Below are 26,627 nucleotides of genomic sequence, written 5' to 3'. Positions count from 1 at the left end.
CATCACAAGGTCGAAACATTAAGTTGTTCATTACTGAACGTACTTTCTGTTCGTGATTGATAAATGTTTTAAGTGTTTCTTGCAACAGTTTAATTTTCTTCCATCAAAACGAGACGTCATGTTCAGAGCAAAATGTACAGGTTTCTATGGAACAGTTATATTTCCCACAGCTGTCAGTGTTATAATTGTGTCAGCTCACTGCTCTACTCTTCCGTTAGCCAATGTTCACTTTCATAGTCGCTTGGATAGTTGTGGAAGAGAAGCGACATCAAATCCATCATTTGTTACCCAACCCGCTCGATATTCGTCTCTCTCTGGTTCAATACTGCTGAGGGTGGAGGGTATAACAGATGCCCAGTTGGACACAGGTAATTTTAATTCAACGACTAAGATGAATTTCTACATTAATGTGCCTAAACTTTTCCCAGGCTCTGCTTGCTGTTCTGAAAAGAAAAAATGATGTTTGCAAACCTTCTGATTCAAAAATCTAATTTTCTTTTACCTAGAAAGAATCAAGTGAAGATACACGGCTGCGTCTCAGACCTATCTACCAAACACCACAGAGAATCCAACAATATGTTTGAGCCGAAGATGATGAAACTGATGCAAAAAGTATTTTCTCTTCATATCTACGAGGACAATGATTTCAGTAGGAAAGACTACTATCAAGCCTGTGGTTTCAAATTAGAAATCGGTGCGAATATATCTTGTAGGCTAGGATTTGGATCTTCGGTGTGGGAAGCTGTAAGTTCACCTCAGTTCCCTTTTGTCAAGTGTGCAGGTTCAACAGGAATCATATGGATTCATTGATATGGCAGCACGGTAGCATTGTGGATAGCACAATTGCTTCACAGCTCCAGGGTCCCAGGTTCGATTCCGGCTTGGGTCACTGTCTGTGCGGAGTCTGCACATCCTCCCCGTGTGTGCGTGGGTTTCCTCCGGGTGCTCCAGTTTCCTCCCACAGTCCAAAGATGTGCAGGTTAGGTGGATTGGCCATGATAAATTGCCCTTAGTGTCCAAAATTGCCCTTAGTGTTGGGTGGGGTTACTGGGTTATGGGGATAGGGTGGAGGTGTTGACCTTGGGTAGGGTGCTCTTTCCAAGAGCCAGTGCAGACTCGATGGGCTGAATGGCCTCCTTCTGCACTGTAAATTCTATGATAATCTATGATCATGTTTCTAATCTTCCAAAGTTGCATTTAACTGGCAGGGAATATAAGTTGGGGTTGGTTCCAAAGTAAACAATTCACCAGCACTTGGGGATAGGTTGACTGGAATGAATCCACGGCGGCAGGTTAACAGATGCGTGATCCTTTCTAGCTGTTGTTCAGCGCAATATGAATACAAGACAAAAGCGCGCTGCTCGGTCAACTGTGAAATTGGTGGAGAGAGCTTATGGGAGGCAGTGGTTGGTGTTATTGGACTCAAGTTCCAGAGAGCCAGGGTAAAAATGTAAATGTCACCACAGGCCCAGAGGCTGCTCTCCCCTTTGAGAGGGAGCTGGCTGGTGGTGATTCATAGAACGTAGAATGTAGAACAGTACATGCCTTTCAGCACACAATATTGTGCAGACCATTTATCCTAATCTAAGATCAACCTAACCTCCACCCCTTCAATTTACTGCTGTCCATGTGCCTGTCTAAGAGTCGCTTAAATGTCCCCAATGACTCTGACTCCACCACCTCTGCTGGCAGTGCATTCCACACACCCACCACTCTCTGTGTAAAGAACCGACCTCTGACATCTCCCCTATACCTTCCTCCAATCACCTTAAAATTATGTTCCCTCATGACAGCCATTTCCGTCCTGGGAAAAAGTCTCTGGCTATCCACTCTATCCATGCCCCTCATCACCCTGTACACCTCTATCAAGTCACCTCTCTTCCTTCTTCGCTCCAGTGAGAAAAGCCCTAGCTCCCTCAACCTTTCTTCATAAGACATGCCTCCAGTCCAGGCAACATCCTGGTAAATCCCCTCTGTACCCTCTCCAAAGCATCCACATCCTTCCTATAATGAGGCGACCAGAACTGGACACAATATTCCAAGTGAGGTCTAACCAGGATTTTATATAGGTGCACCAAAACCTCACGGCTCCTAAACTCAATCCCCCGATTAGTGAAAGCCAACACACCATACGCCTTCTTAACAACCCTATCAACCTGGGTGGCAAACGTACTAACCCACCCTTCCACCACCTCATCCAAAACATTTATTAAAACCACAAACAGCACAGGTCCCAGAACAGATCCCTGCGGAACACCACTTGTGACCGACCTCCAGGCGGACTACTTTCCATCCACTACCACTCGCTGTCTTCTTTCGGCCAGCCAATTCTGTATCCAGACAGCCAAATTTCCCTGTATCCCATGCCCCCTAGCGTTCTGAATGAGCCTACCATGGGGAACATTATTAAATACCTTACTGAAATCCATATACACCACATCCATTGCCCGACCTTCATCAATGTGTCTCGTCACATCTTCAAATAATTCAATGAGGCTTATGAGGCATGACCTGCCCCTCACAAAGCCATGCTGACTATCTTTAATCAAACTATGTTTTTCTAAACAATCGTAAATCCTGTCTCTCAGAATCCTTTCCTGTATTTTGCTCACCAGAGACATAAACTGGCTGGTATATAAATCCCTGGTATTTCCTTATTCCCTTTCTTGAAAATGGGAACAATATTGGCCTCTCTCCAATCATCCGGTACTACTCCAGTGTAGAGTGAGGACTCAAAGATCATCGCCAATGTCGCAGAAGTCTCCTCCGTCGTTCCCATAGTAACCTCGGGTATATCAACCTGTTCTAGCATATTAACCTGGTTCACGCTGTTCTTACGAGCAACAAGGCCCCTCTGTCTAGTGAATACTGAAGCAAAATATTCAATTAGGGCCAACACTACCTCTTCAGACTCTAGGCACATGTTTGCTCCACTATCCCTGATCGGCCCTACTCTCACTCTGATCATCCTCTAATTTCTCACATAAATGTAGAACGCCTTGGGGTTTTCCCTAATCCTTCTCGCCAGGGCTTTTTTGTGCCTCTTCTAGCTCTCCTAAGTCCATTTTTGAGTTCCTTCTTGACAACCTTGTAACTCTTTAGAGCCGTGCCAGATCCTTGCTTCCTCAACCTTGTGTAAGCTTCCTTCTTCCTCTTGACTAGAAGCTCCACTTCTCTTGTCACCCAAGGCTCCTCCACCTTACCATTCCTTCCTTGCCTCAGTGGGACAAAAATATCCAGCAGTTGCAACAAGTGCTGCCTAAAAATAATCACATTACTGTTGTGTATTTTCCTGAGAACACCTGTTCGCAATTTATGCTCCTCATCTCCTGTCTCATAAGAGTATAATGTCCCCTCTCCCAATTAAATACCCTTCCCATACTGTCTGATCCTAGCGCTCTCCATGACAATAGAAAAGGTCAAGGAGTTGTGGTCACTGTCACCGAAATGCTCTCCCACCGAGACATCTGACACCTGGCCTGGTTCGTTGCCGAGCACCAAGTCCAATATGGCCACCCCCCTAGTCGGCCTATCTACATATTGAGTCAGGAATCCTTCATAGACACACCTGACAAGAACTGCTCCATCCAAACCATATACACGAAGGAGATTCTAGTCAATATTAGGGAAGTTGAAGTCACCCATGACAACAACTCTGTTACTTCTGCACCTTTCCAAGATCTGCCGCCCAATCTGTTCCTCCATTTCCCTGCTGTTATTTGGGGGGTGGGGGGGGTCTATAGAAAACTCCCAATAAAGTGACTGCTCCTTTCTTGTATCTGAATTCCACCCACACTGACTCAGTAGACAAACCCTCCTCGACTACCTCCTTTTCTGTAGCTGTGATGCACTCTCTAATTAACAGTGCCCCTCCCCCTCTTTTACCTCCCTCCCAATTATTCTTAAAACATCTAAACCCTGGAACATCTAACAACCATTCCTGCCCCTGTGAAATCCATGTCTCCGTAATGACCACTAGAAATCACCAATGGTGGGGCCTTCATGGATAACCACGATGGCATAGTGGTTAGCACTGTTGCTTCACAGCGCCAAGGACTCGAGTTACATTGCCCACTTAGTTACTGTCTGTGCAGAGTGTGGTAGTTCTGCCTGTCTTTGTGTGTGTTTCCTCCGGGTGTTCCGGTTTCCTCCCACCAGTCCCAAAAGACATGCTTGTTAGGTGAATTGGACATTCTGAATTCTCCCTGTGTACCCGAACTGGTACTGAAGTGTGGCAACCAGGGAACATGATTGCAGTGTTAATGTCAGCCTACATGTGACACTAATAAAGATTATCCTCTGCCGGTCGGGGAAATTAATCCCTGCAATTGGCGTCGCTCCAGATCACAAGGGATCCCTTGTAACACCTGCGAGCTTTGAACACTGAAGGAATTAATACATCTATAATCTATCAGGTGGGACCATTTTGCCACTATCTGCCATGAGATCTGGATTGGCAATTTTCATGTTTGAATTTCTTAACGACTGGACATTATATCGGTGAAAACTCCCAAAGCAGTACTGGAGAATGCATGTTGATAACACAACTAATGTACAGACGAGCAAGTCCATTCAGCCCATCTTGATGCATCAATCCATAAAAGTTTCAACATCTTGAAGAACAAGCTCCTCACATTAAGTTTACAATAACAATTCCCTCGTGTCAGCCAGCATCATCTTTCTCAATTTATTGCGAAACAATATTTGTTTTAATTCCAAATGGAATATTACAAATCGCTACAAACATCATTCATAACGCACCAACCAACACTCAGGAGTACATCTGAACATACAAAGTATGGGGAGGAGGAGGCCACTGGGTCATTGGGCCTATTCCTGTCTGCCCCACACGCATGGCGGATCTGACTCTAACCCCCACCCACCTCGCCCCCGCCTATAACTTCCACACCTTGCTTCTCAAGAATCTGTGTACCTCTGTCTTGAAAACATTCGAAGATTCTAATTCCAGTCCCTTTTGAACGAAGATGCTCCACAGGTTCACTGCCTTCTGAGAGAAAAAAAATCAAATATGTGACCCTTATTCTTAAGCTATGACCACTAGCTCTAGATTCTCCCTCAAAATGAAACATTCTCTTCAGATCCACCCTATCATGATCTTTCAGGGTCTTCCCTCTTTCAAAGAACAAAGAACAAAGAAATGTACAGCACAGGAACAGGCCCTTCGGCCCTCCAAGCCCGTGCCGACCATACTGCCCGACTAAACTACAATCTTCTACACTTCCTGGGTCCGTATCCTTCTATTCCCATCCTATTCATATATTTGTCAAGGTGCCCCTTAAATGTCCCTATCGTCCCTGCTTCCACTACCTCCTCCGGTAGTGAGTTCCAGGCACCCACTACCCTCTGCGTAAAAAACTTGCCTCGTACATCTACTCTAAACTTTGCCCCTCTCACCTTAAACCTATGCCCCCTAGTAATTGACCCCTCTACCCTGGGGAAAAGCCTCTGACTATCCACTCTGTCTATGCCCCTCATAATTTTGTATACCTCTATCAGGTCGCCCCTCAACCTCCTTCGTTCCAGTGAGAACAAACCGAGTTTATTCAATCGCTCCTCATGGCTTTCAACCAAGTTTCCTCTAAGTATTATGGACTCCAGCGCATATATGTCTTGCCTGTCCAGTAGTTCCTCATACCACCACCCATCTATTCCTGGTATCACAGAATCATAGAGCCATAGATGTTTACAGCATGGAAACAGGCCCTTCGGCCCAGCTTGTCCATGCCACCCAGTTTCTATCACTAAGCTAGTCCCACTTGCCTGTACTTGGCCCATATCCCTCTATACCCACCCTGCCCATGTAACTGTCTAAGTGCTTTTTAAAGGAAAGAATTGTACCTGCCTCTACCACTGCCTCTGGCAGCTCATTCCAGATGCTCACCACCCTCTGTGTGAAGAAATTTCCCCTCTGGTCTCTTTTGTATCTCTGCCCTCTCACCTTAAACCTATGCCCTCTAGTTCTAGACTCCTCTACCTTTAGGAAAAGATGTTGACTATGTACCTTATCTATGCCCCTCATTATTTTATAGACCTCCATACGATCACCCGTAAGCCTCCTACGCTCCAGGGAAAAAAGTCCCAGCCTATCCTTATATCTCAGATCATCAAGTCCTGGTGGCATCTTCGTAAATCTCTCCGGAACTCTTTCTAGTTTAACAATATCCTTCCTATAATAGGGTGACCAGAACTGAACACAGTATTCCATGTGTGGTCTTACCAATGTCTTGTACAACTTCAACAAGATGTCCCAACTCCTGTATTCAATATTCTGACCAATGAAACCTAACATGCTGAATGCCTTCTTCACCACCCTGTCCACCTGCGACTCCACCTTCAAGCGGCTATGAACTTTTGTCCCTAGATCTCTTTGTTCTGTAACTCTCCCCAACTCCCTACCATTAACGGAGTAGGCCCTGCCCTGATTTGATCTAACAAAATGCATCACCTCACATTTATCCAAATTCGACTCCATCTGCCATTCATCGGCCCACTGACCCAATTGGTCAAGATCCTGTTGCAATCTTATATAATCTTCTTCACTATCCACCATGCCACTAATCTTGGTGTCATCTGCAAACTTACTAACCATGCCTCTTACATTCTCTTCCCAATCTTTAATAGTAAATGTTCTCTGAACTGCTTCTATCACATTTACATATTTCTATTTACATATTTCCTTCAATAACCTTTGATAAGATACACAGGCCTTTTCTTCTTCTTGAACTAAGAAAGGCAGATCCCCCTACGTCTCAGAGCGCTGTGATATCTCCCATTTTGATAATATTCTACTTTTTATTCTTCCTGCCAAAATGGACAATTTCACACCACATTTAGCAATCATACCACTTGTCCCTTCATCCGAGTCATTTAGACAAATTGTAAAACCTTGAGGCAGCTGCTCTGATCGCCGTGACACATTATGCACCGCATTTCGCCAGCCAGAAAAAAGACCCAGTTCTGGAAACCATTAGTACCATGTGAGCTAGCTAATCTTCTGTCCATGCCAACATGATACCCTCTACACAATGAGAGTTCATTTTACTCAATAAACGTTAACCTGGCACCTCAACAAATACCTTCTGAAAATCAAAGCACAGATATACCCATTGGTTCCCCTTTGTCCACAGCACATTTTACTCCTTCAGACGACTCCAATATTATTGGTTAGGCATGATATTTTCAAGGAGTTGACGAGGTGTGTAGATGAGGGCAGTGCAGTGGAAGTAGTCCGTAAGGCGTTTGGCAAGTTGCCACATGGCAGACTGATCAAGAAGGGAAGTGGCAAGAGATCCAGGGCAATTTGGAAAGGTGAATCCAGAATTGTGTTAGTGACAGGAGGCAGAGATTAATGATCGAAGGTTGTTTTCGTGATTTAGAACCTGTTTCCAGTGGTGAACTGCAGGGATCGGTTTTGGGTCACTTGCTCTGCAGGGAAACAATAACGATCTGGACGTGAATGTGACGGTATGATCAGTACGTTTGCAGCAGGGTCAGAAATGGGTGGCGGGTTAACTATCGAGCAGGAAAGCATTAGATTACAGAACAATGTAGGTGGGCTGGTCAGGTGGACAGAACAGTGGCTAACGGAATTGAACGCTGGAAAGTGTGTGGATTAACAAGGCAATGGAATACATGATGGACAGTAGGACAGAGAGGTCCTGGTTGCATTTCTATAGGTCTCTGAAGGCAGCGGGGCAGTGAGATAAGGCCGTTAAAAAGGCATATCGAATACGTCCCTTTAGTAGCCGAGGCAAAGAGTATAAAAGCAAGGAGATTATGATGGGGCTGTAAAGAATGCTCATTGGAACACAGCGAGGATGCCACATGCAGTTCTGGTCATCACACTATAGGAAGGATGTGATTTCACTAGAAAGGGTGCAAAGGAGATTTACCAGAACGTTGCCTGTACAGGAGCACTTCCGCTATGAGGAGAAGCTGGTTTGGCTGCGGTTGATTTCCTGAGAGCAGAGAAGTCTGAGTGGAGACCTGATTGAAGAATACAAAATTATGAAGTACATTGATAGGGCAGATAAAAAGATACATTCTCTTTAGTTGAGGGGTCAACAGAGGATTTAGAAGAAATTGGAGGAAAAATGTTTTCACCCTGAGGGAGTTGGACGTTTGGAATTCACTTCCTGAAAAGGTGGTAGAGGAGGGAACCGTCATAATATCTAAGAAGCATTTAGATGAGCAATTTAAACGCCACAGCATAGAATACTACAGACAAAGTGCTGGAAAATATGGTTAGAATAGACAGGTGCTTGCCAGCCGGCACAGATTTAATGGGCCGATTGGCCTCATACTATGCTATAAAAATATATGATTTAATTACTGCAATTTCCATTTCAGAGTCATGTGTTGTCTCTGCTTCAATGCCTTCACGTTTTCTAAGCGCACTGCCAAAATATAAGCCTTCCAAAATTTTACTATGACTGATCTTAAGTATGGCCTCTAGTTTTTTTGCTATTTACCACTTTAATGGTACCTTCCCAGAATCACAGAACCATAGAATTTACAGTGGAGAAGGAGGGTATTCGGCCCATCGAGCCTGCACTGGCTTTTGGAAAGAGCACCCTACTTATGCCCACTCCTCCACCCTATCCCTTAAACCCAATAAGCCCACTTTTTTTGAACACTAACGGCAATTTGATCCTGGCCAACCCACCTAACCTGCATATTTTTGGACTCTGGGAGGAAACCGGAGCACCCGGAAGAAATCCACACAGGCACGGGGAGAACGTGCAGACTCCGCACAGGCAGTAACCCAAGCTGGGAAGCGAACCTGGGACCCTGGAGCTGTGAATCAACTGTGCTAACCACTATGCTACCGTGCTGCCTCAGAATCCAAGACATTTTGGAAGATTAAAACCTGCACATCAACTATCTCATTTGCCACTGATTTAAAGTCAAGGATGAATCCATTAGGATCTGGAGATCCTACTGTGGAGTGTAAGTGTTTCCTGAGTCTCGTCCCCCTTTCCTAATGTAAAGCTAGTTCTCAAATGTCACTAATATATTTTAAGAAGAAGACTGAAGCAACGTATCTCTTTAATTTAGTTACCAGCTGTTTATTTTCCATTAATAAGCCCCAGACTCATTTTCGATAGGAGCAATGCTCCTTGTGTTAATGAATGTCATGGATAATATCTATAAAATCACTTTCAGTGCATCTTTATGTTTCCATCTAGCTTTCTCTTTTACCCGACCTTTCCCTCCTTAATAAACTTTTTGTCATTATTTTCAGTTCTTTATATTCTGTCGAACCTCTAACCTGTCACCTGACCTTCCGCAGTTATACGCATGTTTCTTCCCTTACGCTTGAGACTATATTTAGTCAGTTATCCACAGACGGTGGGTCCACCCCTCAGAATGTTTCTTTCTCAATGGAATTTATCTATTCTGTGTATTCAGAAAAATCCATTTAATGGCAGCCACTGCATCTCTATTGACCAAAAGCTTCACCTCATTTTCCAGGTAACTTAATCTCGCCCTGCTTTTATTCCCACACAATTGTCCTTATTTAAGTTTAAAATATGAGTCTTCAATCCACTATTCTCTCCCTCACACTGGATGTGAAGTTCAATCATATTATGTTCACTGCTGCAGAGGGGTACCTTCACCATGATGTTATCAATTAATCCTATCTTGTACAATAACACTTCAATTAAAGCATGTTCCCTCATTGGCTTCAGAATGTGTTGTTCTTAGGTACAATCCCAAGATAATAACCAATGTTTATTGTCATATTTTTTCTGAAAAGGTCCCATTATCTATTATTTTATACTCTGATTTACCAGAAAGTTACACTTGATGAACAAGCACATCTCTCCCACCACTGTCTTTTGCCTTTTTCATTTATCACCACAACACACATTGCTTCACATTCAGATTCCTTGAACTTAATTCATCCCTCAATAATGCATTTATGCCATCATTAATCCCACTTTTCCAAGCTTCCTGTGCTTCCTAAAAATCACTTCAGAATCAAAGAATTTAAAGTGCAGAAGGAGGCCATTCGGCCCATTGAGTCTTCACCGACCCTTGGAAAGAGCACCGTACTTAAGCTGACGCCTCCCCCTCATCCCTGTAACCCAGAAAACCCACCCAACCTTTGGACACTAAGGGGCAATTTTGCTTCGAGTTCAATGCACTGAGTAACCCGACTCTGAATTTTGCCCTTGCATTCACGTATGATCTCCAACTGGGATGAATGGGAAAACTCGCCGGGTGAGTGGGCCGCATGAGTTGTCCTCCTTCATCTCAGTGGGCCGCAAGATTGAAATCAGGGTTGTTCACTAATCATGCCCCCATGAATAAGATTAAACACAGAATATTTGTGCACTGCCTGACTAGTCAACTTGCTCTGCCTGGTGGTCGCCCATTCCCTTCCTGCCTGGGGAGTATGGACCTGCATTGTGATCACCTCTCTACGCCTGCTTTCCACGATACTCTCTGCCTCGGGGGTTACTCCACAGTGTCTCGGGGTTTGGGAAATGCAGCTGGAGAAACTTCCTGCACACATGCTGGTCCTGGGAACTGGAGGCTTTCCGGGTCTCACACATGGAACATTCAGAGTAAACCGTGGCTTGGAGTTCTCCTGCATGGTCTTGCACCTTAAACCAAAATAATCCTTTTTAATATCAAACAATATCAACCAGGGTCCTTCTTCACCATGCTTTGTTGTTGTAGAATATATTTCTTACAAACAATGAATCACAGAATGATATCTTAACAATTGTAACCAAAGGAAGTAGGACTACCTACCCAACTGTACTCACAAACAGCTGTTTATCTTTCCTTAGGAGATATAAACATCCACTCAGCTCTTTTTTACAGTCTTTTAGCCACCTGGTTCTCTTCTCTGCTTCACTTTTCTTTTCTTTGCTATTTCTTTCTTTTCCAAAGAATGTAACCATGTTGCCTATGGGGGAGGAGTAAGGTATCACCGACAGCAACCTTCGGGAGTCCACTTATCAAAGCATACGCCCAGTCAGCTGACGTTGCCGCCTATTTAACATTGCAATCGGGGAGAGTGCTGACCATCTCCCTTCAAACATTACAGCCATATCAGCAGCATTCCTGACGCCAGGTGAACTTGTAGGATCAATAGGAAGGTAGTATAGAAATGGTCTAAAACAAGGCGGGTCTGACTATCCGAACACATAAATCACAAAAAGCTAATATTATAGCACATCAAGAGGTTGGGAACGCTGAAGGAATTATATAGTTTGTTGCAAGGGAAAAAGAAAATGAAAGTATGGCAGTTAGTTGAAATTGTACGAGGCATTTCTACGGTCAGATCCGGAGTACTGTGTACAGGTTTGGTCTGTTTATTTAAGAAATGACAAAATAGACTCAGAAACAAATCAGAGACTCGACCGAATCCAGGGATGAGGGTGCCTTGTTTTGAGGAAAGGTTTCAAAGGTTGACCCTATGTCCATTTGGGTTTAGATGAATGAGAAATTATGTTAATGAAACTTGTAAAATGCTGAGGGATATTGACCAGATCGATGCTGCATGGATATTTTCCCTTTTGGAAGAGGTTAGAACTCAGGTATATAGTTTCAAAAAGATAGGCCTCCCTTTCACAATGCTGATATACCGATCTATTCTCTCACAGAGGATTGTGAGTTTGTGGAATATTACCCCAAGAGAGTCGCGGAGGCTGGGTAATTGAACATCACAGTTTCTTAATTGACAACTGTCAACCATACAGGGGATAGACCGACGAGTTGGTGTGAGACCACATCTGACCAGAAATACTGTTCTAAATGTTGAAGCAGACTCGATAAACTGAATGGTTTACTGCTGCTCCAATGTGTATGTTCATATGATGCTGTGTCACTGCTGCATTGTAACATAGACATATGTTTTTTCATGTTAAAGGCCCTTGGTCTGTGTCAGTACTTTGAGAAAGAGGGAATAAGGTTTACGGATAAGAAAGTGATTGAGCTTGGAGCGGGCACTGGAATTGTGAGCATTCTTGCTGCTCTTCTGGGTGAGTAAAAGACACTTTATGTCACCACAGGAGGAACAATAATTTTTGAAGGGTGAATGAAATGAATGAGCAACTCTCTGTGTGTGTGTGGTGCTTGTGCATTTTTCAATTCCTTCATGGACTGTGGTTGCCGTTGGCTAAAGCAGCATTAATTATGCATCATGAATTGCCTTCTGGAGCTGCTGCAGCCCATGTGCAGTGGAAACCCCACAGTGGTGTTAGGCGGGGGGTGGGGGGGGGGGGAGTTCCAGGTTTTTGCACAGTGACAGTGAGGAAACAGCAATATATTTCCAAGTGAGGAAGGTGTTATGGAACAACAAAGAACAAAGAAATGTACAGCACAGGAACAGGCCCTTCGGCCCTCCAAGCCTGTGCCGACCATGCTGCCCGACTAAACTACCATCGTCTACACTTCCTGGGTCCGTATCCCTCTATTCCCATCCTATTCATGTATTTGTCAAGATGCCCCTTAAACGTCACTATCGTCCCTGCTTCCACTACCTCCTCCGGCAGCGAGTTCCAGGCACCCACTACCCTCTGTGTAAAAAACTTGCCTCGTACATCTACTCTGAACCTTGCCCCTCTCCCCTTAAACCTATGCCCCCTAGTAATTGACCCCTCTCCCCCGGGGAAAAGCCTCTGACTATCCACTCTGTCTATGCCCCTCATAATTTTGTAGACCTCTATCAGGTCGCCCCTCAACCTCCTTCGTTCCAGTGAGAACAAACCGAGTTTATTCAACCGCTCCTCATAGCTAAATGGGCGAGGCGTTTTCAGAACCCCAAAATATATCATGGAGTTCAACTAACCTCTCCCGTTAATGGATTTCATAGATCGTAGAATTTACAGTGCAGAAGGAGGCCATTCGGCCCATCGAGTCTGCACCGGCTCTTGGAAAGAGCACCCTACCCAAGGTCAACACCTCCACCCTATCCCCATAACTAAGATGATTGATGCAGGTAGGGCAGTAGATGTTGTCTATATGGACTTCAGTAAGGCCTTTGACAAGGTCCCTCATGGTAGACTAGTACAAAAGGTGAAGTCACACGGGATCAGGGGTGAACTGGCAAGGTGGATACAGAACTGGCTAGGCCATAGAAGGCAGAGGGTAGCAATGGAGGGATGCTTTTCTAATTGGAGGGCTGTGACCAGTGGTGTTCCACAGGGATCAGTGCTGGGACCTTTGCTCTTTGTAGTATATATAAATGATTTGGAGGAAAATGTAACTGGTCTGATTAGTAAGTTTGCAGACGACACAAAGGTTGGTGGAATTGCGGATAGCGATGAGGACTGTCTGAGGATACAGCAGGATTTAGATTGTCTGGAGACTTGAGCGGAGAGATGGCAGATGGAGTTTAATCCGGACAAATGTGAGGTAATGCATTTTGGAAGGTCTAATGCAGGTAGGGAATATACAGTGAATGGTAGAACCCTCAAGAGTATTGAAAGTCAAAGAGATCTAGGAGTACAGGTCCACAGGTCATTGAAAGGGGCAACACAGGTGGAGAAGGTAGTCAAGAAGGCATACGGCATGCTTGCCTTCATTGGCCGGGGCATTGAGTATAAGAATTGGCAAGTCATGTTGCAGCTGTATAGAACCTTAGTTAGGCCACACTTGGAGTATAGTGTTCAATTCTGGTCGCCACACTACCAGAAGGATGTGGAGGCTTTAGAGAGGGTGCAGAAGAGATTTACCAGAATGTTGCCTGGTATGGAGGGCATAAGCTATGAGGAGCGATTGAATAAACTCGGTTTGTTCTCACTGGAACGAAGGAGGTTGAGGGGCGACCTGATAGAGGTATACAAAATTATGAGGGGCATAGACAGAGTGGATAGTCAGAGGCTTTTCCCCAGGGTAGAGGGGTCAATTACTAGGGGGCATAGGTTTAAGGTGAGAGGGGCAAGGTTTAGAGTAGATGTACGAGGCAAGTTTTTTACGCAGAGGGTTGTGGGTGCCTGGAACTCACTGCCGGAGGAGGTAGTGGAAGCAGGGACGATAGGGACATTTAAGGGGCATCTTGACAAATATATGAATAGGATGGGAATAGAAGGATACGGACCCAGGAAGTGTAGAAGATTGTAGTTTAGTCGGGCAGTATGGTCGGCACGGGCTTGGAGGGCCGAAGGGCCTGTTCCTGTGCTGTACATTTCTTTGTTCTTTGTTGTTTGTAACCCAGTGGCCTCACCCAACATTAAGGGCAATTGTGGTTACTAAGGGCAATTTATCAAGGCCAATCCACCTAACCTGCACATCTTTGGACTGTGGGAGGAAACCGGAGCACCCGGAGGAAACCCACGCACAGACGGGGAGGATGTGCAGACTCCGCACAGACAGTGACTCAAGCCGGAATCGAACCTGGGACCCTGGAGCTGTGAAGCAATTGTGCTATCCACAAGGCTACCGTGCTGCCCTTGTTGCATTTGTTGCTTTTCCTAGCACACGGCTTTTTCCCTAGGTGTGGAATTACAATTATGGACACGTGGGTTTTCAAACACAAAACACTGTTTATTCCATGAACTCAACTTAACATCTTAAATAAACATTGGATCTCTTAACACCCCTTACTTCAAAGATAACTCAGAAAATATTGCAACAATAAATAATTCCTCAAAATGTTCCTTCAAACTTCCAAGAGATTTAACACCTTTAAACAGAATCACATCAGGTTAAAGGATATAAATTTTTTCTGTAGAATGACAGAGATATATATGCTGGGTTGACTTCAGCTCCAGCACCTTGCTTTCTTCCTGCAGCTCTCTGGACACACACAGACACACACAAACTGCTTTTTACAACTGGCTTTCTCCCTTCAAGCAACTCATAGCAAACCAGAACTCCGCAAGCTGTTGTCTCAAACTGGCTTTCTCCTTTTAAGCAGCTCACAGCAAAACAGCCAGGCACTTTTAAACTGCTCTCAGCAAAACCAGCCAGGCACTTTTCAAACTGCAAAACCAAACTGCAAAATGGCTGACCTGAGCTCAGCCCCACCCACTCTCTGACATCACTGTTTTCTTAAAGGTACATTGCTTAAACATCCATGTCTTAAAGATTCCCTCACATGACAAAGGTGTGTGGCTTAGAGGGGAACTTGCAGCAGGTGGAGCTCCCGGACATCTGTTATCCCTGTCCTCCTCACTGGTATAGGTCAGAGGTTTGGGAGGTGCTGTCTCAGGAGGCTTAGTGAGTTGCTACAGTACATCATGCAGATTCTGTACCGCGCCACCATTGTTCGCCGCTGGTAGAGGGAGTAAATGTTGAAGACGTTGGATGATGGTGGATGGGTTGGCAGTCCAGTCGACAGCTTTGTCAGAGCACCATAGTCTCTGGACAGTACAGAAGGAGGCCATGCAGCCATTTGGCCTGCACTGACCCTCTGAAAGAACACCCACCCTATCCCTAGAACCCCACCTACCCTGCACATCTTTGCACACTAAGGGGCAGTTAAGCATGGCAAATCCACCTAATTGTACATGTTGGGACTCATGCTGGGCCTCTTGAGTATTGTTGCAGCTGCACTCATCCAGGCAAAGAACAAAGAACAAAGAAAAGTACAGCACAGGAACAGGCCCTTCGGCCCTCCAAGCCCGTGCCGACCATGCTGCCCGTCTAAACTAAAACCTTCGACACTTCCAGGGTTCGCATCCCTCTATTCCCATCCTATTCATGTATTTGTCAAGATGCCCCTTAAATGTCACTATCGTCCCTGCTTCCACCACCTCCTCTGGCAGCGAGTTTCAGGCACCCATTACCCTCTGTGTAAAAAACGTACCTCGTACATCTCCTTTAAACCTTGCCCCTCGCACCTTAAACCTATGCCCCCTCGTAACTGACCCCTCTACCCTGGAAAATATTCTATCATATTCCTGTCTTGTACTTTGTAGATGATGAACAGGCTTCACAGCGTTTCAGGTGAGTTACTAACAGTAGAGTTCCCAGCCTCTGGCCTGCATTCCAGCCACAGTATTTACATTGCTTCCAGTTTTGCTTCTGACCAATCATAATCCATAGAATGTTGATAGTGAGGATGATGCAATTTGATGTCAAGGGGAGATGGTTGGAGTATCGGTTTTATAATGTTAAAATGATACTTGTACAGCCTAGGAGGATGGAAGAGGCCTCACGTCTCTTAAAAAGTACATGGATGAGTACTTGGTACGTCATAACATTCAGGGCTATGAGCTGGTAAGAGGGATTAGGTAGGTAGGTCAGTTGCTTTTCATGTTTCAGTGCAGAGGCCAAAGGGCCTTTTCTGTGCTCTGTGATTCTGAGATAATGCTCTGTGTAGACCTGAATGTTGTCCAACTCTTGCTGTCTATGGGCAGTATCTGAGGAGTTGTGAGTGGTACAAACTCTTGTGCAATCATCAGCGAACATCCCCATTTCTGTCCATATGACTGGGCGGGTGTGGTGGGGAGGGGTAGAACGCCAATTCATTAAATGGCTCATGATGCTTGGGCCGAGGAAACTACCCTGCGCAACTTTTGCAATCATGCCCTGCGATTGAGATGGTTGATCACAAAGAACCACAACAGCCATTCGTTTTTCTAGTCATGGCTACATGTAATGTTATGTAATGTGTTAACAAGTACGGCAGATGAATTGTGCCAACTGGGAATGTGGAGCAACAGTGATTTAAGGTTATAAGCAAAAAATCCTTAACAGCTTGCCTGCATATAAATTATAAATATAGTTTTTATCAGTGTCACTCAGCCTTGAACAGACTGAATGATCACACCTCTACAGCTCTCTGTGGTAGAGAATTCCACAGATTCACACCGCTGTGAAAGAATACTTTTTTCCATATCTTTGTCTTAAATGGGCGTCCCCTTACTTTGAAATTGGATCCTCTGATGCTAAAGTTTCCCACAGGGGAGCAGCCTCTTGTCATCTCCCCTTTCAAGTCCCCAAAGTTCCTAATTCAGAACAAGGACCCACACATTAAAATTAGAGCCAAAATCATCAGCAAAAAAGCAAGGTGTATTACTTTCCCATCAAAAGGTAATAGTAATCACAAAATGTCTTCCATATGGCAGCTCGGTAGCACAGTGGTTAGCACTGTTGTTTCACAGCGCCTGGATCCCAGGTTCGATTCCCGGCTTGGGTCACTGTCTGTGCGGAGTCTGCACGTTCTCCCCGTGTCTGCGTGGGTTACCTCCGGGTGCTCATGTTTCCTCCCACAAATCCCGAAAGACGTGCTTGTTGGGTGAATTGGACATTCTGAATTCCCGCTCTGTGTACCCGAACAGGTGGCGGAATGTGGAGACTAGAGGCTTTTCACAGTAACTTCATTGCAGTGTTACTGTAAGCCTACATGTGGCAATAAAGATTGCTAATATTAGATTAGAATGTAATAATAATAATAAACTTTTATTGTCACAAGTATGACGTTACTGTGAAAAGCCCCTAGTCATTACATTCTGGTGCCTGTTCGGATAAGCTGGTACGGGAATTGAACCCGCGCTGCTGGACTTGTTCTGCATCACAAACCAGCTGTTTAGCCCACTGAGCTAAACCAGCAGAATGTAAGCCTACTTGTGATAATAAGGATTATTAAAAATTAAAACTCTGTGATGCAGGTAGAGATTTGGATGATTCGAAACGTCGATGGACTGATTTTTATTAAATTTTGTAAGGGATAGTGATCAAAATTGGGAAATAATGTGAAGATATGCATCAGATGGAATCTGTTGAGACGTGTGGTGTTGTAATTATGACACATAATTACATAATTATGGCACATAATTACTAATTTCTCATAGGGTTGGGTAAACATATTTTGGGTTCATTTATTAAGAATAACAGACATATTAGGACATAAAGCTTGATGATATCAGATCTGTAGAGCTATGTGTGTGTGCTTGCTGATCGCAAAAGGGGAAAATATTATTCACATGATACACATCCTTTCTAGTGATGCCATGCTACAATCCTTTAAATTCATATTATAACAGAACTTGCTCTTCAGGTGAGTATCCTGTCCCTCTGCCTATGTTGTTCCCTGTTTCCAGGACTGAACTATCTCCAAATGGGGCCAGCCATTTTCCAATGACAAACTTAAAAGGATGAAACAACAATGCTTCAAGTCTGCTGTCCCCTGTTAACATGATTCTTTACCGTGAGTGCCCAGACCCGGAGAGTCAATGATAACTTGTGAGCTTACCTCCATACAATGCTGACAAAATGGGAACAAAATATATTTTAGTCGTGCTGCTTCGGACTAAAGTTTGAATTTGCCCCCATTCATGGGGATGCCTGTAACCAAGATAGGCCTTTTTCTTGTTTCAGGTGGCGATGTCACCATTACAGACCAACCGAAGCTGCTGAATCGAATAGAAAGGAATGTGTCTTTCAACATCCCTTCTTCCTTCAAACCTCAGGTCAAAGTCCGTGCCCTCCGCTGGGGCCTCGACAACAGCCTGTTCCCCTCAGACTACGACTATATCCTCTGCTCGGACATTATGTATTTTCATTACAATATCCCTTTAATTCTCGAGACTCTTTTACACCTCAGTAACGAAAAGACCGTCGTTTATTTTGCCTCTACGATGTTCTACGGCCAGAATGTGACCAGAGAGGGCCATGTGACCCTGTCTCAGTATTTTCAAACTGAGCTTGTTTGCAGGTACGATGTCGAAGATGTTAACGTCTACAGAATGCGTCTCAATACTCCTACCGCTGTACAACACCCCAATTTACAGAGGAGATGCTAGTTTATCACTCAATTGGATCATGAGAAAGCTGAGTCGCTTTCACGAAATATTTTTCATGGTTTGCATGTTGTAATTTATTTTTCTCCCATTGTACATGCAAGTCTTGTAGACTCACTTGAAGCAAGAATTTACTGTTCAGTAATTGACATTTAAATCCAAAATTGCTCTTTTCTCTCAATAGATTCACATATTGTTTTCCATTAAAAATTAATAGATTACATGTAGAAAACTTCTGTTCGTCTCCAGGTGTCCACATTGTAGCATTGATTCTTCCTGAAAGCCTGCTTGAGCCAGAGATGATATTCTGGCAGGATTGTCCGTTTGGGTCATCCGCCGGATATGAATCGCACCTTGCCTGCACTGGGGCTAGAAGTGATTCACCCCTCTCCATCACCTATTTCCTGCATGGGTGGAACCTCCCCGGATTCCATTTTATATGCTGCGTCTGGGCTGTCAGTTTCAACGGGCAGACTGATACCGAGTGCCCACGCAAGCCCCCTCGACCCCACTATGCAAATCCTGCCCCCTCACCACTAGCAAGTTGGGGCATCCCCACTCTCCTGCACCTTGGGACTTGCATGCCACCCGCACCCCATCACAGTACACATGAGGGTAACCCAAACCAGATTACCATCAGACTCCCCGAGACCCAACACCAGGGTCCTCCATTGGAGACTACTACCAGGTGCCACCAGCGCATCTACTGGTCAAGACTCCCATCAGAGACCCCAATGCTCCCTCCCAGCAGACATGCCATCAGACACGACAACATTGAGATCCCTGCATCAGACCCTCCACCCCCTCCCTGTCCCCAAATATCATCAGGCCCACCCCATCAGTCACCCCTATTTGGACGCTAAAGAACAGTCCTGGCAGAAACAATGAAAAATCACTGCTTTTTCACTCAACTATCCCTCACATCTGCTGCCTCAGGCAGATGTATAGAAAGAAGCTGCTGTTAGAAAGTCAAACAACTTCACAAGGCAGCACGGTAGCACAGTGGTTCACACTGTTGCTTCACAGCGCCAGGGTCCCAGGTTCGATCCCTGGATTGGGTCACTGTCTGTGTGGAGTCTACACGTTCTTCCCGCGTCTGCATGGGTTTCCTCCGGGTGATCCGGTTTCCTCCCACAAGAGCCGAAAGACGTGCTTTTAGGTAATTTGGACATTCTGAATTCTCCTCAGTGTACCCGAAGAGGCGCTGGAATGTGGTGATTAGGGGCTTTTCACAGTAACTTCATTGCAGTGTTGATGTAAGCCTACTTGTGACAAAAATGTTTTTTTTCTTAAAAACATAGTATCCATTGATCTGCTCGGCTTCTGTTCACTTTCAAAGAAAAATAGCAATTATCAGGCTGTTATTGAGAACGTCATATCTTCCAGACAGTCAATCGTCTGGATGTGTTTTATTTTCATTTCCCTTCACACTTGAATGCATGTCAAGTACCTAATCCACAATGTTAATACACATCTGACTGTGATTGATAGCTCACAACCACATCAAAAGCAGCTATCTGCTGAGAAAATGAGGAAGTGAAAGCACTTAACCCCTTGATGTTTATAAACATCTGCGTGGGGGGGAGGAGTTAAAGCCTTTTGATATAGTTTTTGCTATCTGTGAGTAACAGCTGTTGTTTCCAGACATCTGTTTGAGGCAGCAGGTGTAAGGGACAGTTAAGTGGAAAAGCAATTGCTCTTCACTGTTGCTGCCTGGACTGCTAATTAGCTTTCAGCAATGAGTGACTGATGGTTTGGGGGAAACATCTCTGATCTGGGGGTGCTTTAGAACATCCTTCCTCAGATAAGGAAACTAAAACAGCACACAATATTGCAAGTGTGACCTCACCAAGGCCCTGAATAATTGCAGCAAGACTTCCCTGCTCCTCCTCTTGAATCCTCTCTCAATGAAGGCCAGGATACCATTAGCCTTCTATAAAACCCAGCTGCACCTGCATACGTACCTTCAGTGGCTGGTGTACGAGGACACCCAGGTCTCATTGCACGTTCCCCTCGCATAATTCATGGCCATTCAGAAAATAGTCTACGTTCTTGTTTCTGCTAGCAAAGTGAATTCCCTCGCAGATATCCAATTATACTGCATCTGCCTTTCACTTGCCAACTCACACAACGTGTCCAAATCACACTGAAGAATCTCTGCATCCTCCTCACAGCTCACCCTCCCACCCAACTTGGTGTCACCTGCCAATCATTAATGTATATTCTCAATAGCTGGGGTGCTAGTCAGTGCCTGCCAGTTTGAAAAAGACCCATTAATTCCTACTCTTTGTTTTTTGTTTTCCAACCAGTTTGCTATCCACCTCAATCCCATGCGCTTTAATTGTACATGCTAATCTTTCATGCAAGACATTATCAAAGGCATATGAAGGTCCAAATACACCACATTCACTGGCTCCTCTTCATCAACTCTACTCGTTACATCCTTGAAGAATTCCATTGTATTGCTCAAGCATGATCCCCCCTTCATAAATCCATGCTGATTCTGTACGTTGCAGCCACTATTTTGTAAGTGCTCTGCTATAAAGTCTTTGATAATGGATTCTACAAGTTTCTCCACTACTGACGTCAGGCTTACTGGTCTATAATTCCCTATTTTCTTTCGACCTCCCTTTTTAAATAGTGGAGTTACATTATCTACCCTCAAATCTGCAGGAACTGTTGTGCAGTCTATAGAATCCTGGAAACTGACCACCAAATGCATACACTATTTCTGAAGCCATCTACTTCAGTACCCAGGGCTGTGGATTATCAGGCCCTGGGTATTTATCAGTTTCAATCCAATGAATTTCCCCAACACCATTTGTCTACTGATATTGATCACCTTCAGTTCCTACATCTCACTAAACCATCCAGTATCCAACATTTCTGGTATCTTATTTGTGTCCTCTTTTGTGAAGACATCACCAAAATATGTATTTAGTTGCTCAGCCATTTCTTCTTTCCCATTATGCATTCCGCTTTTCTTCACCATTCTTTTTCTCTCCAAGCACCTATGGAAACTTTTACCGTCAGTTTTTATGCCCTGCAAGCTTACCTTCTTAATAAATCCCTTGGCCCTTTATTGCTGAATTCTAAATAGCTCCCAATCCTAAGACATGCTATTTTTCATGGTCAATTTGTATGCTACTTACATGGATCGAAAATTATCCCTAATTTCCCTTGTAAACCATGGATTGACCACCTTTCCCATTTTACTTTTTTAAAATAATAGTTTTAAGAATAGTTTAAGGAATAAACAACAGCTGCAGTTGCTCCATGCACTCTTTGAATGTTTGCCATTGCCTGTTCATTGGCATCTATTTAAGTAACATTCCCCAACTAACCATAGCAAACTCACGCCTCATTTTATCATTGTTTCCTTTGTTAAGATTCAGGGCCCTCGTCTCTGAATCAACTGCTTCACTCTCAATCTTCATGAAAGATTTTATCATATTATGTGTGCTCACTGCCCAAGGGGTCTCGCACAACTAGATTGCCAATGATTCCATTCTCATTACACAGTATCAGTCCAGGATGCCCTGTTCTCTTGTTGGCTTCTCAACATATTGATCCAGAAAACCACCCCGCATACACTCCAGGAATTCCTTCTCTGCGATATTGTGGCTAATTATATTTTTTCAAACTATGTGCAGGTTAAACTCGCCCATAATTGCAGTTGTTCCTTTATCACACGCATCCCTAATTCCCTATTCTTATTATTCCCAACAATATCACTGCAGCTTGGGTGTCTGCATTATGCAACTTTTATGCAACGGGGTCATTCCAGGCACCGAGTGGGGACCTGTCCGGCATATCGCAGACATCGGTGCACCGGTGCATCCGGGCAGTGACAGATGCCCTATATGCCATGGCGCACCGCTACATCCGCTTCCCTGTGGACCGGGCCAGCCAAGATGCCCGGGCTGTGGGCTTCTCTGCCGTGGCCGGGTTCCCCATGGTCCAGGGCGCGATTGGTGGGATGCACGTCGCCGTGCGGCCACCTGCCGTGTTCACCAATAGGAAGGGGACCTGTTCGATGAACGTACAGGTGGTCTGCGACCACCGCATGATGATCCTGCACGTCTGCGCCTGTTACCCAGGCAGTGTACATGACTCATACGTGTTGTCGCGGTCATCCATCCCCGGCATGTACGAGGGACACCATCCCCGGTTGAGGGGCTGGTTGCTGGGCGACAGGGGCTACCCATTGCGATCGTGGCTGATGACGCCTGTACGGAGGCCACGCAATGAGGCGGAGAACCGCTACAATGATGCCCATGTAGCGACAAGGGGAGTGATAGAGAGGTGCTTTGGCGTGCTGAAGATGCGTTTAGGTGCCTGGACCTCTCTGGGGGCGCCCTCCAGTATCGGTCAGATCGGGTCTGCCGCATCATTGTGGTGTGCTGCGTCCTGCACAACATAGCCCAGAAGCGGGGCGATGTGCCGCAGGCAGAGGAGGGCGGAGTGGAGGAGCAGCAGGAAGAGGCGCAGTCCTCCCCAGATGAGGGGGATGGGGGTAATGGTCAGGGCAGACGGGCTAGACACGGGCGGGTGGCTGTCCACCGTTACCGGCTGACCCAGCGGGCACGGGACAGGCTGATAGCCGCCCGCTTCACTGACTAGATGGGCGTGGGAGTCGGGTAGTATGGCCACAGACCGCACACCATGGCAACAGCCGACCACCCACACCCCCCACCCATCCACCCACCCAGCACCCTCACCCCCCCCTCCCCAACCCCACCCACCCCACCCGCATGCACACCACCCCCCCATTGCCGATCCACCTGCGGCACAACGGCCGGGCTCACACAGTTGCGGGTGGATTTGTGCCTATTGCAGGCCATGGAGGATGATGACAACCCGCCCTGCGGTGATCTCCTGGCTCCACATCGTTGGACTATGTCTGACCCATGGCCACAGTACCACCATCCACCCGGACCATCCCTGCATGCGGCTGTGACACTGCAGCGCACGGTCCCGTCCTCTGCCCGGGGGGATGTTGATGGCGGCCCAGGGGGAAGGGGGCAGACTCACCTGGGGCTGAGGTAAGACCACCCCTCACACACACACTTGCGCTCAACGTACATGACACCCCCGCACACTTTGGACCGAGCACAAAGGCAGCTTCTGTAGGTGTAACATTGACTTTAATAACCAAACGAGTTCACCCGTGCCCTAGCCCCTAAAACTCATCTGTGCCCTGCACCTGTGCCAACTTACTCAGTGTCTAATTGTTTGGCCTTATGGGCCCTTTGACTACATCTACGTGGTTCCCCAGACGGTACAGCAGAACTGGAGGTGGACTCCTGTGATTCCTGCCCTCTGACACTGGATCCCTTTGGCGGCCGTTTCCTGGGGCGTCCTGGCCTAGATGGGCCAGGCTGCGGCCCGGGCGACTGGGATGGCGAGCTGCCAGCCTGTCCTGCCCGTTGCCCACCCGATGCACCTGGGACGGGAGGGGGGGAGTCCGAGGTGTCGCGGTGTTCCGGGACCTCCCCTACAGGGGGAGCCGGGACGGACTACACCACCTCCTCCTCCCTCGGGGTGCCCGATGGCCCCCAGGCCTCTATATGGGTGGGGGATGCGAACGGACTGGCCATCCGACGCCCCCCCAACATCTGGCGCTGCCAGTCCTGGAGGCCCGTGCTGGTATCGACAGGGGTCTGCAGGTTTGCAGCCATGGAGCCCAGGGGGTTGTCGAACCCTGTCTGTGACAGTGCGACGCCGGCTCGCACATGGCCACTGGCGCCGATGCCCTCAGCGGTGGCCTGCAGAGACTGGGCCATGGCCTGCTGAGACTGGGCCATGGCCTGCAGAGACTGGGTTATGGACTGCTGAGACTGGGCCATGGCGTTGAGCGCCTCTGCCATCTGGCGCTGGCACTGGCTCATGGCCTCCTGTGAGAGGGCAGCGATGTCCTGGGCCGCAGACGCCGCCTGCACGGAAAGCCCCAGGCCTCGCAAACCGTTCCCCATGTCTGACACCATCGCACCCATTGCCTCCACCGCGGACGCCACCCGTGCGGTGTCAGCCTGGGTGGCACGCATGACCGGCACCACTTCCAGCTCCTGGACGCGGGTGGACTCCTCCACCTTCGCTCGTCTCCGGGTCGGTGGTTGCATCGGATCTATGGGTGGATGTGGTAAATCCAGGAACCCGGGATCCATCTGGGCGGCAGATGTTCGCTTGGGCTAGGCTGCCCTCCGACCGCCCGGCCCCTCTGCTGCTCCTACCTCCACCTGCTGTACCGGGACGGCTGTGTTGTGCACACCAGTGAGTTGACCAGACGCCTGGGGGAATGGGGGATATGGGGGAATGGGGGATATGGGGGAGGGAGGATATGGGGAGGGGGATATGGGGGGGTTATGGGGATATGGGGGAGGGGGGATATGGGGGAGATGGGGGAGGGGGGATATGGGGGAGGGGGGATATGGGGGATATGGGGGAGTGGGGAATATGGGAGAGGGGGATATGGGGGAGGAGGGGATATGTGGGAGGGGGGATATGGGGGATAGGGGGGATATGGGGGAGGGGGGATATGGGGAGGGGGATATGGGGATATGGGGCGGGGGGATATGGGGCAGGGGGGATATGGGGAGGGGCGGGTATGGGGAGGGGGGATATGGGGGATATGGGGGGATATGGGGGGATATGGGGGGATATGGGAGGGGGGATATGGGGGAGAGTCGGATATGTGGGAGGGGGATATGGGGGATATGGGGGGGTATGGGGGAGGGGGGATATGGGGAGGGGGACATGGGGGATATGGGGGAGGGAGGGATATGGGGAGGGGGGATATGGGGAGGGGGATATGGGCGATATGGGCGAGGGGGGATATGGGGGAGGGGGAATATGGGGAAGGGGGGATATGGGGAGGGGGATAGGGGGGAGGGGGGATATGGGGAGGGGGATATGGGGGAGGGGGGATATGGGGGGTTATGGGGGATATGGGGGAGGGGGGATATGGGGGATATGGAGGAGGGGGGATATGGGGGAGGGGGGCTATGGGGGAAACGGGGGAGGGGGGATATGGGGAGGGTGTTTATGGGGGATATGGGGGAGGGGGATATGGGGGAGGGGGGATATGGGGGCTATGGGGGAGGGCGGATATGGGGAGGGGGGATATGGGGGAGGGGGTCATGGGGGATATGGGGGAGGGGGGATATGGGGAAGTAGGATATGGGGGATATGGGGGAGGGGGGATATGGGGGAGGGGGGATATGGGGGAGGGGGGATATGGGGGAGGGGGGATATGGGGGGGTTATGCGGGATATGGGGAGGTGGGATACGGGGAGGGGGGATATGGGGTAGGGGGATATGGGGGAGGGGGGATATGGGGGAGAGGGGATATGAGGGATATCGGGGAGGGGGGATATGGGGAAGGGGGAATATGGGATAGGGGGTTTGATATGGGGAAATGGGGGATATGGGGAGGGGGGATATGGGGAGGGGGGATATAGGGGGGTTATGGGGGATATGGGGGAGGGAGTATATGGGGAGGGGGGATATGGGGGATATGGGGGAGGGGGGATATGGTGGAGGGGGGATATGGGGGAGGGGGGATATGGGGGAGGGGGATATGGGGGAGGGGAGATATGGGGGGTTATGAGGGATATGGGGGAGGGGGGATATGGGGGATATGGGGGAGGGGGGATATGGGGGAGGCTCACCCTGCCTGCTCTGACGAGGTTGTTCATCTTCTTGTGGCACTGGGTGCCTGTCCGTGGTGTCAGGGCCGCAGCGGTGACGGCCTCTGCCACTTCCCTCCACAGACGCCGGCTGTGGCGTGGGGCAACTCTGCAGCCGTGCCCGGGATACAGGGCGTCCCTCCTCTGCTCCACTGCGTCCAGGAGCGCCTCCACATCCCGTGACTGGAACCTCGGGGCTGAGGGGCGGCCA

The 26,627-nt window shown here is 47.4% G+C and overlaps 1 protein-coding gene across 1 annotated transcript; it reads left to right on the top strand.

Annotated features, from left to right (window-relative positions):
- Positions 1 to 218: 218 nt before the first annotated feature.
- Positions 219 to 20,017, top strand: LOC140389247 (EEF1A lysine methyltransferase 3-like). Its single transcript, XM_072473421.1, has 4 exons — positions 219 to 368; positions 507 to 744; positions 11,909 to 12,020; positions 18,307 to 20,017. Exons 2-4 carry the CDS (start codon positions 577 to 579, stop codon positions 18,729 to 18,731), a joined length of 705 nt encoding a protein of 234 aa, XP_072329522.1. The 5' UTR covers positions 219 to 368; positions 507 to 576; the 3' UTR covers positions 18,732 to 20,017.
- Positions 20,018 to 26,627: the final 6,610 nt, after the last annotated feature.

Source organism: Scyliorhinus torazame, chromosome 14 (assembly GCF_047496885.1).
Source record: "Scyliorhinus torazame isolate Kashiwa2021f chromosome 14, sScyTor2.1, whole genome shotgun sequence".
NCBI classification, from domain to species: Eukaryota; Metazoa; Chordata; class Chondrichthyes; order Carcharhiniformes; family Scyliorhinidae; genus Scyliorhinus; species Scyliorhinus torazame.
Note: the sequence above shows the minus strand (reverse complement) of the source record. Positions and strands in the feature narration are given on the sequence as shown.

Excerpts from the sequence above, each read along its gene's own strand:
- LOC140389247 (XM_072473421.1), top strand. The coding sequence starts at position 577 with ATGTTTGAGCCGAAGATGATGAAACTGATGCAAAAAGTATTTTCTCTT. Across the intron at positions 745-11,908 it reads GATCTTCGGTGTGGGAAGCT|GCCCTTGGTCTGTGTCAGTA; the intron begins GTAAGTTCACCT and ends TTCATGTTAAAG. Across the intron at positions 12,021-18,306 it reads CATTCTTGCTGCTCTTCTGG|GTGGCGATGTCACCATTACA; the intron begins GTGAGTAAAAGA and ends TTCTTGTTTCAG.